At 37.9% G+C, this 12,662-nt stretch overlaps 1 protein-coding gene across 2 annotated transcripts; it reads left to right on the top strand.

Moving 5' to 3' along the window:
- Positions 1–9,496: 9,496 nt before the first annotated feature.
- On the top strand, positions 9,497–10,976 carry LOC115896340 (nucleoside diphosphate kinase 6). 2 transcript variants are annotated; one of them, XM_030926654.1, is made up of 2 exons: positions 9,544–9,957; positions 9,995–10,976. In XM_030926654.1, exons 1-2 carry the CDS (start codon positions 9,762–9,764, stop codon positions 10,291–10,293), a joined length of 495 nt encoding a protein of 164 aa, XP_030782514.1. In that variant the 5' UTR covers positions 9,544–9,761; the 3' UTR covers positions 10,294–10,976. The 2 variants fall into 2 exon arrangements, with proteins under 2 accessions (XP_030782513.1, XP_030782514.1); XM_030926653.1 differs by having other exon boundaries at positions 9,497–10,976.
- The last annotated feature ends 1,686 nt before the right edge of the window (positions 10,977–12,662 follow it).

The following is a 12,662-nucleotide window of genomic DNA, read 5'->3' as shown; positions in this document are numbered from 1 at the left end:
AAGTTAAAAATCAATCAACTGTTTCTTTTTATATGTCATATCAAACCAAATAGCTCTACCACTTTTTAAAATCAGAATTATTTAGCTTATAAATTTGACTACAACCAAATGTTATGTCTGATTTTAGTTCACTCATTTAAAACTATTTATTGAGCACCTACTATATGTAAAGTATTGTGCTAACTCTGAGGTTATAGTTAAGAATAGCATAGGTGATAGCTCCTGCCCTCATGGGGCTTACATTCTAGAGACAGACAGAGAAGTAAATTAGTAAAATAAATCATTTCCTTGAATATTCAGGGAGGGCCTTTCTGAAGAGGCAATAGTTGATCCTGCACTGAAGGTTAAAAAGAAGCTGGTTATGTGATAATCAGGGAAAGAGCATGCCAAAACACAAAAGCTCCAAAGCAAGAGCTACTCAGCCTGTTTGAGGCACAGAAAGGAGGCTAAAATAGCTGTAAGGTGGTTAGCCAGGATATAAGGATGGTATGGAGTAGGGGTGAGAGAAAATGGAGATGGTGAATTTAAAAAGGTAGCCAGTGACCAAATCGTGTCAGGCCTTGCATGAGTTGTCAGTAAAAATTTTGGGTGACAATGATGGCATTCATCCTGTGATATCCTTCTACCCTGCTGAGCTCATTCAGTTATCTGTGCCTTTGTGCACTTCCTCTACTTCCCTCTAACACTATGGAGGCACTGTTGGATCCTCCATGACTCCTTGGTTCTTCTCCTTGGAGATGACCACTGTTTTGTGGGTCAAACACTTCTGGTGTGGAAGGACTTTAGGACACCAGGCAGTGCTGAAGGTTGGAAGAAAACCTGACTCTATAATTTTCTCTAATGGGAAAAATGCCTACAGAAGTGTTTTTCCCCTATCAAGTTTGATGGAGATGTGACCCTTCCTTTTGAGTAACATGACTGATAAGCACAGAAATGACACAGCTGTAAATACGTATTATTTGGCTAGATGATACAGTGGTGATTGCTCTCCCAAAATGAGATAATTGAAAAATAAATTACATTGGATTTGGCAATACTGGGTTTTATGGAATCTCTATAATTGAATGAATTGGTCAAAATCCATAGAACCCTGGGATAGAGGTAAGTATTTACTCTGATTCACCCAACTCTTTTCCTGGCCAACTTTTATCATCCTTCAGGTCTCAGCCCAATCAGTAGTCATTTCTTGGAGAAATTCTACCTTATAACCAAGGGCTAGGCTAGTTGCACCGTATTCTCTTTTTTTCTGTTGTTATAGTTTTGCCTTGAAAACACTTATCACCACAGTAACTATAACCATATATGAATACCTTTATTGTTCTCATTAGACAGAGAAAGCATGGACTATGTCTGTTCTCATTCATGCATGTGTCTGACAAATATGAATAAAGTGCTCACAGTATGCCAGTCAGTGAGCTCAGTGATGGGGAACACATAAGTCACTGTTCTTATGGAGCTCAAGTTCCACTTGGGAGGCTCAGTTGCCACTTGGACTACATTCCTTCCCCATTCTTCTTTTCTTTCTTCCCTCTTCCTTTCTTTCTCCTTTCCTTGCTTCCCTTCTAGCATATATTTAAGGAACACCTGCTCTGCCCCAGGCACTTAGTTAGCTGCCAGGGATGCACGGATGAGCAAGACAGTTCAGCAGTCTATGGTTTAATTTGTAGTATCTTATTTTTTTTGTTGAGGCAGAGAAAAGGAAATAGATATTGTTAGCTTGTGTTATATAATTTACAGTCAAGTCTCACAACTAAACTTAACATGGAAGTATTTATCATCCTCATAGAGTATAGGTCTTCTAGTCCCACCCCTTGAGGAAAATGAAGAATGTTACTAGTGCCAAGATATGCTATAGGAAATACTAGGCAGGCTGGCAATGACTTGAGAGATTTCATTTGCCTTTTATAGACAAATAGCCACAGAAGAGATGAATTAGGTGATGTCTCCCACCTTTCACTTTTTAGCAAGACTACAGAGGAAAAACAAACAAATCTCTTCTTAGTTCAGCATTGTACATCTCCCAAGTCCCACACCAACCTCCCCTGCCCTCAACAAAACACATTACCTCCCATACACTGTGCGAGGTCGATGGAGTAAACATCATATTTTTAGAGACAGGCTATATTAGCTAGCCACTGCAAAATCTCTTCTTTTATCCTAGGAGGCTCTGTGAAATCTGAGTATCTTGTAACTCAAGAAATCTTGTGATCCTCAACACCATCCACAAGGACTAATGGACTTGAGCTTGATAAATTTCAGGGGCAAAGATGCCTTAGCCAAGTCCCGATGAATAGATTCTAATACCCAGCATTACCTACACCTTACAAATAAGCTTAAGCATCATTTCCTCAAACTTCCATCATTTGCTTATCACTATCATATTATTTATCATAGCTGTTTACCATCTTTACTATTATTTACTAAATATTTTTCTTAAAATTGACTCAACTTTTAGACTTCAATTGACTTATTTTAAAAAGAAAATGATATTACATATTAAAAATTGAAAATGAGTATCACTCATAAATGGAAGGTTAGTAGCATAGGTATTAGAATTAGCAGACAAGGACACTATTTTGACGACTATACCCCATTTTTAAAGATGTCAGGTAAAGTAAAAAATAAATGTGTATATACATATGTGTATATATATGTGTATATATATATGTGTGTGTGTGTGTATATATATATATATATAGAGAGAGAGAGAGAGAGAGAGAGAGAGAGCAAGAAAAAGAGAAAGAGAGACAGAGTCTTGCTCTGTTGCCCAGGCTGGAGTTAGGTGACACAATCTCGGCTCACTGCAACCTTCACCTCCCAGGTTCAAGTGATTCTCCTGCCTCTCCTGCCTCAGCCTCCCAGGTAGCTGGGATTACAGGCATGCACCACCACACCCAGCTAATTGTTGCATTTTTAGTAGAGACAGGGTTTCACCATGTTGGCCAGGCTGGTCTTGAACTCATGACCTCAGGTGATTCACCCTCCTCAGCCTTCCTAAGTGCTGGGATTACTGGCATGAGCCACCAGAGCTGGCCAGATAGTTTTAAAAAGAGCAAATTCAAACTTCTAGAACTGTAAAATACACTATTTAAAGTAAAAAACATACTAACCAGATTAATGACAAATTAGACATTGCATAAGAAAAGATTCATAGACATTAAGACATAGCAATAGAAATAATATAAAATAAAACAGTACCAATAATTTTTAATTAAAAAAATCTAATAGCTATAGGACAATTTTAAGCAGTATAATAAAATGTGTATTTGGAGGCCATAAAGGAGATGAGATGGAGAGAGGACAGAAAAGAATATTTGAAGAAATAATGGCCTTAAATTTTCCAAATTTAATACAAATCATAAAATCATAGATCTCACAAGCTCAATGAAACTTTGCTAGGGCATACCATAATAAAATTTCCGAAAACCAGTGTTAAAAAGAAAATCTTAAAAGAAGCCAAAGGAAAAAGAAAGACATGATACGTAGAAAGCAACAAGGATAAGGATGTCAACATATTTCTCATTGCAAGCAATGCAAGAAAGAAGACAGTGGAGCATCCTCTTTAAAGTATTAAAGGGACTACAACCTAGAAACCTGTATCAAGGAAAAATAACCCTCAAAAATGAAGGTGACATAAAGACTTTTTCAGACATACAAAAGCTAAAAGTATTCATCACTTGCCCTACAAGAAATATTACTGGAAGGTCTTCAGGAAGAAGAAAAACTTCTGGAAATGTAGAAATGTGGCTTTACTGAAAGAAATGAGGAGCACTGGATTTGGTAAATATCTGAATTTTTTTGTTTTTTTACTATTTAACTTTCTTTAAAATATAACTGACTGATTAAACAAAAATAACAATGTGGTATTGGGTTTATAATGTATATCTATGTAAGGCAACAGTAGGGAGGGAAGAAATGGAAGTGTACTATTACTGGTGGAGTAGTATAATGTTATTTGAAGTTAGAGTGTGATAAGCTAAAGATGTATATTATAAATCATAAAGCAAACACTAAAATAACAAAGTCAATCATATGGCTAACAAACCAACAAAGATCAATTAAATTATTTTAAAAATCCAAAAGAAGGAAGAGAAAGAGAAAAATGGAAAGAAAGAACAGATAACACAAATGGAAAATGAACAGCAAGACAACAGATGTAAACCTAACCACATCAATAATTACATTAAATGTAAATGGTCTAAATACATGCTGCCTACAGAAAAGGACTTTAATTATAAAGATACAAATAAGTTAAAAGTAAAAGGATATTAAAATGTACTATGTTAACCATAGTCAAAAGCAAGCTGGTAGCTATAGTAATATCAAAATAGATTTCAGAATAAACAAAAGTATTGCATATAATTCTATTAATAATTTAAAGAGGTCAATTCATCAAAAGGATGTAACACTGTTAAGTGTTTATACATCTAGTAACAAAATTCAAATGAAGCAAAGAAGAAGTACACATATCCACATATGTCTATATTCAGAGGTTTCAAAACCTCTTCCTCATTAATTGATAGAATGAGTAGACAGAAAATCACTAAGGACTCATTTGAACATTATCAACCAACTTTATCTAATTGACAATTATAGAGCACTTTATCCAAAATCAGCATAATACAAGTTTTTATTAAGTGTACATGGTACACTTACCAAAGTAGACCATATTCTAAATATATAAGTATCAACAAATTTGAAAGGATGCAAGTCATACAAAATAACTCTCTGACCACAATGAAATTAAAATACAAATCAGTAACAAAGAAATCTCTGAAAAATCCCCCAAATATTTGGAAACTAAATAACACACTTCTAAATAGCCCATGAGTCCAAAGAAAAATCAAAATGGAAATTAGAAAGTATCTTAAGCTGCATGAAATTGAAAATACAACATATCATATACACAAATACAAAATATGTGGAATAGCACATAAGCAGTACTTACAGGAAATTTTGAGCATTAAATGTCTATGTTAGGAAAGAAATAAGGTCTAGTATCAATGACATTGATTCCATCTGAAGGTACTAGGGAAAAAAAGAGCAAATAAAACCTAAAATAAGCCCCAAAAAATAAAGGTTAGAGCAGAAATTACTGAAATAGAAAGCAGAAGAAAAATAGAGAAAAATCTATGAAACTAAAAGGTGGTTCTTGGAGAAGATCAATATAGTAATTTTTAGCCCTCTAGCCAAAATGATCAGAAAAAAAAGCAGAAAAGACACAAACTACCAACATCCAGAATGAGAGAGGTGACATCACTGCCTAGTCTATAGATGTTTTTAAATGAGTGAACATTATAAACTTTATGCCAATACATTTGATAACTTAGATGAAATAGACTAACTCCTTGAAAGATACAAACTATCAAAGTTCACTCAAGAAGAAGTAGATTACCTACATACTTTAATACCTATTAAAGAAATTGAATTTATGATCATAAATCTTCTCACAAACAAAACCCCAGGCTCCAATGGTTTTATTGGTGAATGCTAATAATGTAAGCATTACTAAGAAATTATTTAGGTAGATAGTGAGGGTAAGGAAGTCCTTGGTAAGGTTTCCTTTTAAATGAAAAGCATCTCCCAAATAATTTCTTTTCTAACAAAAAGCAGCCTGTAAAATCGAGCTGCAAACATAGATAAGCAAGCTGGAAGTTTGCATGGGTGAATGCCAGCAGCTGTAACAATAGGAAAAGGCTACCTGGGGGTTAGGTGGTATCCAACACTGAGGCTCCATCTTCCCTTCTCTTTGTCAACCACGAGTACAGTAAGGAGTAGAAAACATGGCCAATGGCCAGGTTAAAAATAATTTCCATAATAAAAGATTAGGGTGGGGTGGCCAGTTTCTTTGCTGTGCTGTGTATATATCACACCTGGTCCAACCAATCTTTGGGTCCTACATAAATCAGACACCATCTCCTCAACTCAGTCTATAAGACCCCGTGCATTTCATCAAAGGATGAGAAGTCCCACTCGGGTGCCCCTCTCTCTTGCAGGAAAGAGAGCCGTTCTCCTTTTTCTTTCTTTAAACCTCCACTCTTAACCTCACTCCATGTGTGTCCTTGATTTCCTTCGCATGGGGCAACAAACCTCAGGTATTACCCCAAACGAACAATGCCACTTCACTACCAAATAGTTAGGGAGGAAATAATACCAATCCTGCAAACACTCTTTCAGAAATTGAATAGGAAAGGATACTTAACAACTCATTATCTGAGAGCAACATTACAGTGATACTGAAACCAAACACATTACAAGAAAAGAAAACCATAGACTACAAATCCTCAAGAACATAGGAGTAAAATGTTTAAATAAAATTTTAGCAAATCAAATCCAACAAGATGTAGAAACAATAATACATCATTACCAAGTGGTATATATCCCAAGATTAAAAAGTTTGTTTAACATTTGAAAAATCAATCTAATTCACCATATTAACAAACTAAAAATGAAAAACCATATGAACATCTCAATAGATGCAAATAAAGCATTTGCTAAGACCCACATTCCTTCCTAACAAAATAATAATCTCAGCAAACTAAGGATATGAGGGAACTTCCTCAATGTGATTAAAGATGTCTAAACTGTAAAGATAACAGCAAACAATGGTCAAGGCCTAATGCTTTCCACTTAGATCAGGTACAAAGTAAAGGATGTCTGCTCTTACTACTTCTATTCAACACAGTACTGGTGGTGATTATCGGGGGAAACCCCACCCCCAGTATTCAATGTGAGTTCTTTTCTATTTTCCTAAGCATCAGCTGGTCTGAGAAATAAAGGGAAAGAGTACAAAAGAGAGAGATTTTAAAGTTGGGTGTCCGGGTCAGACATCACATGTCGGCAAGTTCCGTGATGCTCCCTGAGCCGTAAAACCAGCAAGTTTTTATTAGCGATTTTCAAAAGGGGAGGGAGTGTATGAATAGGGTGTGGGTCACAGAGATTACATGCTTCACAAGGTAATAAAATATCATAAGGCAAATGGAGGCAGGGTGAGATCACAGGGCCACAGGATGGGGTGAAATCAAAATTGCAAATGTTTCGGGCACATGTTGTCATTGATAACATCTTATCAGGAGACAGGGTGTGAGAGCAGATAACTGCTCTGACCAAAATTTATTAGGCGGGAATTTCCTTGTCCTAATAAGCCTGGGAGTGCTACAGGAGACCAGGGTTTATTTCATCCCTTCGCCTTCGACCATAAAAGACAGTTGCTCCCAAAGCGGCCATTTCAGAGGCCTACTTTCAGGGGCCATTCTCTTTCTCAGGGATGTTCCTTGCTGAGAAAAAGAATTCAGCGATAGTTCTCCTCTTTGCTTTTGAAAGAAGAGAAATATGGCTCTGTTCCACCCCGCTCACCAGCAGTCAGAGTTTAACGTCATCTCCCTTGTTCCCTGAACATTGCTGTTATCCTGTTCTTTTTCCAAGGTGCCCAGATTTCACATTGTTTAAGCACACATGCTCTATAAACAATTTGTGCAGTTAACGCAATCATCACAGGGTCCTGAGGCAACATACATCCTCCTCAGCTTACGAAGATGATGGGATTAAGAGATTAAAGTGAAGACAGGCATAAGAAATCACAAGGGTATTGATTGGGGAAGTGATAAGTGTTCATGAAATCTTCACAATTTATGTTCAGAGATTGCAGTAAAGACAGGTGTAAGAAATTATAAGTCTTAATTTGGGGAACTAATAAATGTCCATGAAATCTTCACAATTTATGTTCTTCTGCCATGGCTTCAGCTGGTCCCTCTGTTTGGGGTCCCTGACTTCCTGAAACAGGTGATAGCCTGTAAAATAAGTGAGAAAGAAAACAAAAGGCATCCAGGATGAAAAGGAAGAAATAAAGCTGCCTTTATTTGCAGACAACATGATCATCTATGTAGGAAATGTAATAGAATCTACAAAAAACCTTCTAGAACCAATAATTGAGTTTAAAGTGTTACAGGATACAAGATCAATTTCTAAAATCATTTGTATTTATAAATATTAGTAACAAATAATCAGAATTGAAATTTAAAAACAAAAGCATTTACAATAGCTTCAAAAATGTTATGTAGTTACGAGTAAATATGGCTAAACATGAAAGGTATGTACAATAAAAACTACAAAATATAGTTGAAAGGAATTGAAGATGACATAAACAAAGTTAGAGAGATAGGGTACTCATGGGTCAGAAGACTAAATACTAAGAAGTCAATTATCCATCAAATGATTTATGAAATCAATGCAATTCAAACAAAATCTTAGCATGTCTTTTTATTGAAACTGACAGACTGATTCTAAAATTTATAGAGGAGTGAAAAGGAGCTCTAACATAGCCAAAATAACTTTTAAAAAGAACAAAGTTGGAGACTAATACTACCTGATGTCGACATTTATTATAAAGTTATAGTAACAAAGACAGTGTGGTATTGGCATAAAGATAGACACATACGTCATTAAAATAGAATAGAGTCCAAAAGTAGACCCACATATATATGGACAATGTGTTTTTGACAAAGGTGTAAAGATGATACAGTGGAAAAAGTAATCTTTTCAATAAATGTTCTGGGCCAATTTGATGTATGCAAAAAAGAGAGAGAGAGTTAACGTCAATCTGTACATCACACCATAAACAAAATTTAACTGAAAGTAGATTGTAGGCCTAAATTTAAAGCCTAACATTGTACAACTTCTAGAACAAAAACATAGAGGAAAATCTTTGTGGCCTTGAGTTAGGCAATGATTTCTTAGATAAGACACAAAATCACAATACATAAACACAATTGAAAAATTGTACTTTGTCAAAATGTTAAAATGTTGCTCTCAAAAAACATTGTTAAGAGCATGAAAAGACAAACCACAGACTTGGAGAAAACATTTGAAAATTGGATATATAATAAAGTACTTACATCAAATATAGGTAAAGAACTCTCAAAACTCAATAAGACAAACAACCTAATTTTAAAAATTAGCAAAAGATTTTAACAAATACTTCACCAAAGAGGAGAAACAGATGTCAAATTGAGCATTAAAAGATACTTAGTAGTCCGGGTGCGGTGGCTCGCGCCTGTAATCCCAGCACTTTGGGAGACCGAGGTGGGCGGATCACAAGGTCAGGAGATCGAGACCATCCTGGCTAACATGGTGAAACCCTGTCTCTACTAAACACACACACACACACACACACACACACACACACACACACACAAAGATGCTTAGTATCATTAGTCATTGGGAAATGCAATTTAAAACCACAATAAGTGACTATTAACCTATTAGAATGGCTAAAATTAAGAAGACTGACTATAGGTGCTGAGGAGGATATGAAAGAACTGGCACCCTCATACTCTTCTGGTATGAATGTAAAATGGTACAACCGCTTTGAAAAATCATTTGGTAATTTCTTTAAAGATAAACATACACTACCTTATGATTCAGCCATTCCACTCCTGGGTATGGGCCCAAGAACAATGAAAGCATATGTCCTTATAAAAACATGATCACGGGACTTCCGCTGCACTGGGGCTCCGAATGACCTAGAATCTGGGGTGGGCTTAGGCCAGGGGCCGCGTGTTCTTGCTAGGAGAACCCCTCGCAGCCTGACCTTGGAATAGCTGGATCAGATGCATTCATTGGTTCATTCAGATACTGTTAAGAGCCAGCGGTGTGCTAGGTACTTCTTACACCTTCTGGTGGAGAAGATGGAACTGAAGGAAACTTGCAAGGAGCTGTGAGAAAGTACAACAGGAAGTGAGCTAAGATCATTAAGGAGTGAGATGGCCTCAATCTTGCGAAGCCCTCAGGCGCTCCAGCTCACTCTAGCCCTGATCAAGCCTGATGCAGTCGCCCATCCACTGATTCTGGAGGCTGTTCATCAGCAGATTCTAAGCAACAAGTTCCTGATTGTACGAATGAGAGAACTACTGTGGAGAAAGGAAGACTGCCAGAAGTTTTACCAAGAGCACGAAGGGCGTTTTTTCTATCAGCGGCTGGTGGAGTTCATGGCCAGCGGGCCAATCCGAGCCTACATCCTTGCCCACAAGGATGCCATCCAGCTCTGGAGGACGCTCATGGGACCCACCAGAGTGTTCCGAGCACGCCATGTGGCCCCAGATTCCATTCGTGGGAGTTTCGGCCTCACCGACACCCGCAACACCACCCACGGTTCGGACTCTGTGGTTTCAGCCAGCAGAGAGATTGCAGCCTTCTTCCCTGACTTCAGTGAACAGCGCTGGTATGAAGAGGAAGAGCCCCAGTTGCGCTGTGGCCCTGTGTGCTATAGTCCAGAGGGAGGTGTCCACTATGTAGCTGGAACAGGAGACTTAGGACCAGCCTGATGCAGGTCTATGAAGACAGTGCCTGGACTTTTCTCCTAGACGTCTAGTCTAAAACATTCTCTTAGGACCAGGGGAGCCTGGACTCATACTGCCATTTCTTCTGGGCACCACCACCTGCCTGAGGGCCTAGCTCACTGTAGCACATCCTCCAGAATCTAGCTTTCTATCTACCTCTTCTCTGGAATGTTCATGGTGGTTCAGAAGAATGATGACTCCTCTTTGCTGAGAACTGTTCATCCTTTCTCAAGAAGAAGCTTGCCAGGCCGGGTGCGGTAGCTCACGCCTGTAATCCCAGCACTTTGGGAGGCTGAGGCAGGCAGATCATGAGGTTAGGAGTTCGAGACCAGCCTGACCAACATGGTGAAACCCCGTCTCTACTAAAAATACAAAATTAGCCGGGCGTGGTTGTGCACGCCTGTAATCCCAGCTACTCAGAGGCTGAGGCAGGAGAATTGCTTGAACCCAGGAGGCAGAGGGTGCAGTGAGCCGAGATTGCGTCATTGCACTCCAGCCTGGGCGACAGAGCAAGACTGTCTCAAAAAAAAAAAAAAAAAAAGCTTGTCTAATTGACTTGCCTAAAAAATGCAGTGACTCCAAACAACATTTGGCCTGTCTTCCTCAATAAAAGTCAGTGTTCTCCTGAAAAAAAAAAAAAAAAAATAAAATAAAAATAAAAAAAAAAAAAAAAATAAAAAATAAAAAAAATAAAAAAATAAAAACATGATCACGAGCGTTCACAGTAGCTTTATTTGCAATTGGCAAAAGCTGGAAACAACCCAAAGGTCCATCAACAGGTGAATGGAAAAGCAAATTGTGATCTATTTATATAATGGAAAACTGCCTGTGTACACACACAAATTTGGATGAATCTCAAAATAAATTTGTTAGGTGATAGTAGCCAGACCCTCCCTAAAAAGAGTTCACCGTACTATAGTGACAGAAAGAAGGACAGTAGTTGCCTGGGGATGGGATTGAGCAGACGAGTGGGAAGAAGAGATCACAATGGGTCACAGGAATGCTTTTGGGGTGAGAGAAGTAGTTATTATCTTGATTATGGAAGTGGTTTTATGGGTATCTGCATAGGTCAAACTTTTCAAATTGTACACTTTCAACACATGCAGCTTGGTTTATGTCAATTATACTTCAATGAAGCTGTTAAAAATATTCTGATGATGGCCTGCTCTCCCTATTGTAAAAGGCAGATTGGCTCAGGTTAGAAAGTGTTAATAGCATACCAAAGAATTTAACCTCGATTGCACAAAGAGGGATTGAATGAGAAATCATAGGGGAATAACACTCACCCTCCATAATTCGATGTTATCAAATGCTCTGTCCATGAACCACTTTAAATCACATCAAATACCAGCAGGCGGGACATGTATGCATCCCACTCTATGGGAAACACTGAACTAAAGGAAAACTTGTAAGAGTGTAGATTGCATTAACAGGTGACTTTGCTTAATAAACCTTGAGTCTGTAACCTTGATTAATTTTGGAGTAACAATAACTTTACATCAACATTGCTTAAATGAGGAACCCAAGATTGCCTTCCAGATTCCTGCTGAGCCATCCTAACTGGGTGACTATGGCTTCTTACAGTTTCTTTGTACTCTAAAATTCTGCAGATTTTAACACTCCATTCAATCTCCTGGCCGCTCTCCCCAAACTAGGGCAGATACAATGCCAGTTTCAAGGTAGGATCTACAGTAAACAGTAAAATGTTTAAAAATAAGAGTTTCCAAAAGAAGTGAAGAGTGAGTGAGATTTTGTTAATCCTCTAACAAAATCATAAAGGCCAAATCTTTCCCAAGTCCACTTCTCCCTTCAAAATATGTAATGTACCCACTGATGCAAAATCAAATCATGACATAGGCTTGGGGGCTTCATTCCAGGTATAGGAAGAATGTCTCCCCAAGCACAGAAAGCAAGCACTTTTCAAAAGCCGACTTGAAAGCCAGAGTCACAACGCATGTGGGCTGACACAGGTCAAGATAAATGAGGAAATTTGATGGGGCTAAGAAGATACAAGACAGGACAAGCAGATTTATTTGAGCTATGGATTTCTGAATCGCTTGCCCTCATAAAGAGAGAAAATGGCAAAGGTCATTGTATTTATTTTCTATGGCTACTGTGAAACCTGACCACAAATTTCATTGCTTAAAACAAAACAAATTTATTATCTTACAGTTCTGGAGATCAGAAGTCTGGCATGGGTCTCACTGGGCTAAAACCTTGGTGTCAGCAGGGCTGCAATCCTTTCTGGATGCTCTAGGGAAGAATCTGTCTTTTCCAGCATCTGAAACCCTTGCATTCTGGGGCTTGCGGTCCTCTTCCTCCACC

The sequence above is a fragment of the Rhinopithecus roxellana genome, chromosome 3, assembly GCF_007565055.1.
Source record: "Rhinopithecus roxellana isolate Shanxi Qingling chromosome 3, ASM756505v1, whole genome shotgun sequence".
NCBI classification, from domain to species: Eukaryota; Metazoa; Chordata; class Mammalia; order Primates; family Cercopithecidae; genus Rhinopithecus; species Rhinopithecus roxellana.
This window is presented reverse-complemented; position numbering and strand designations above follow the sequence as displayed.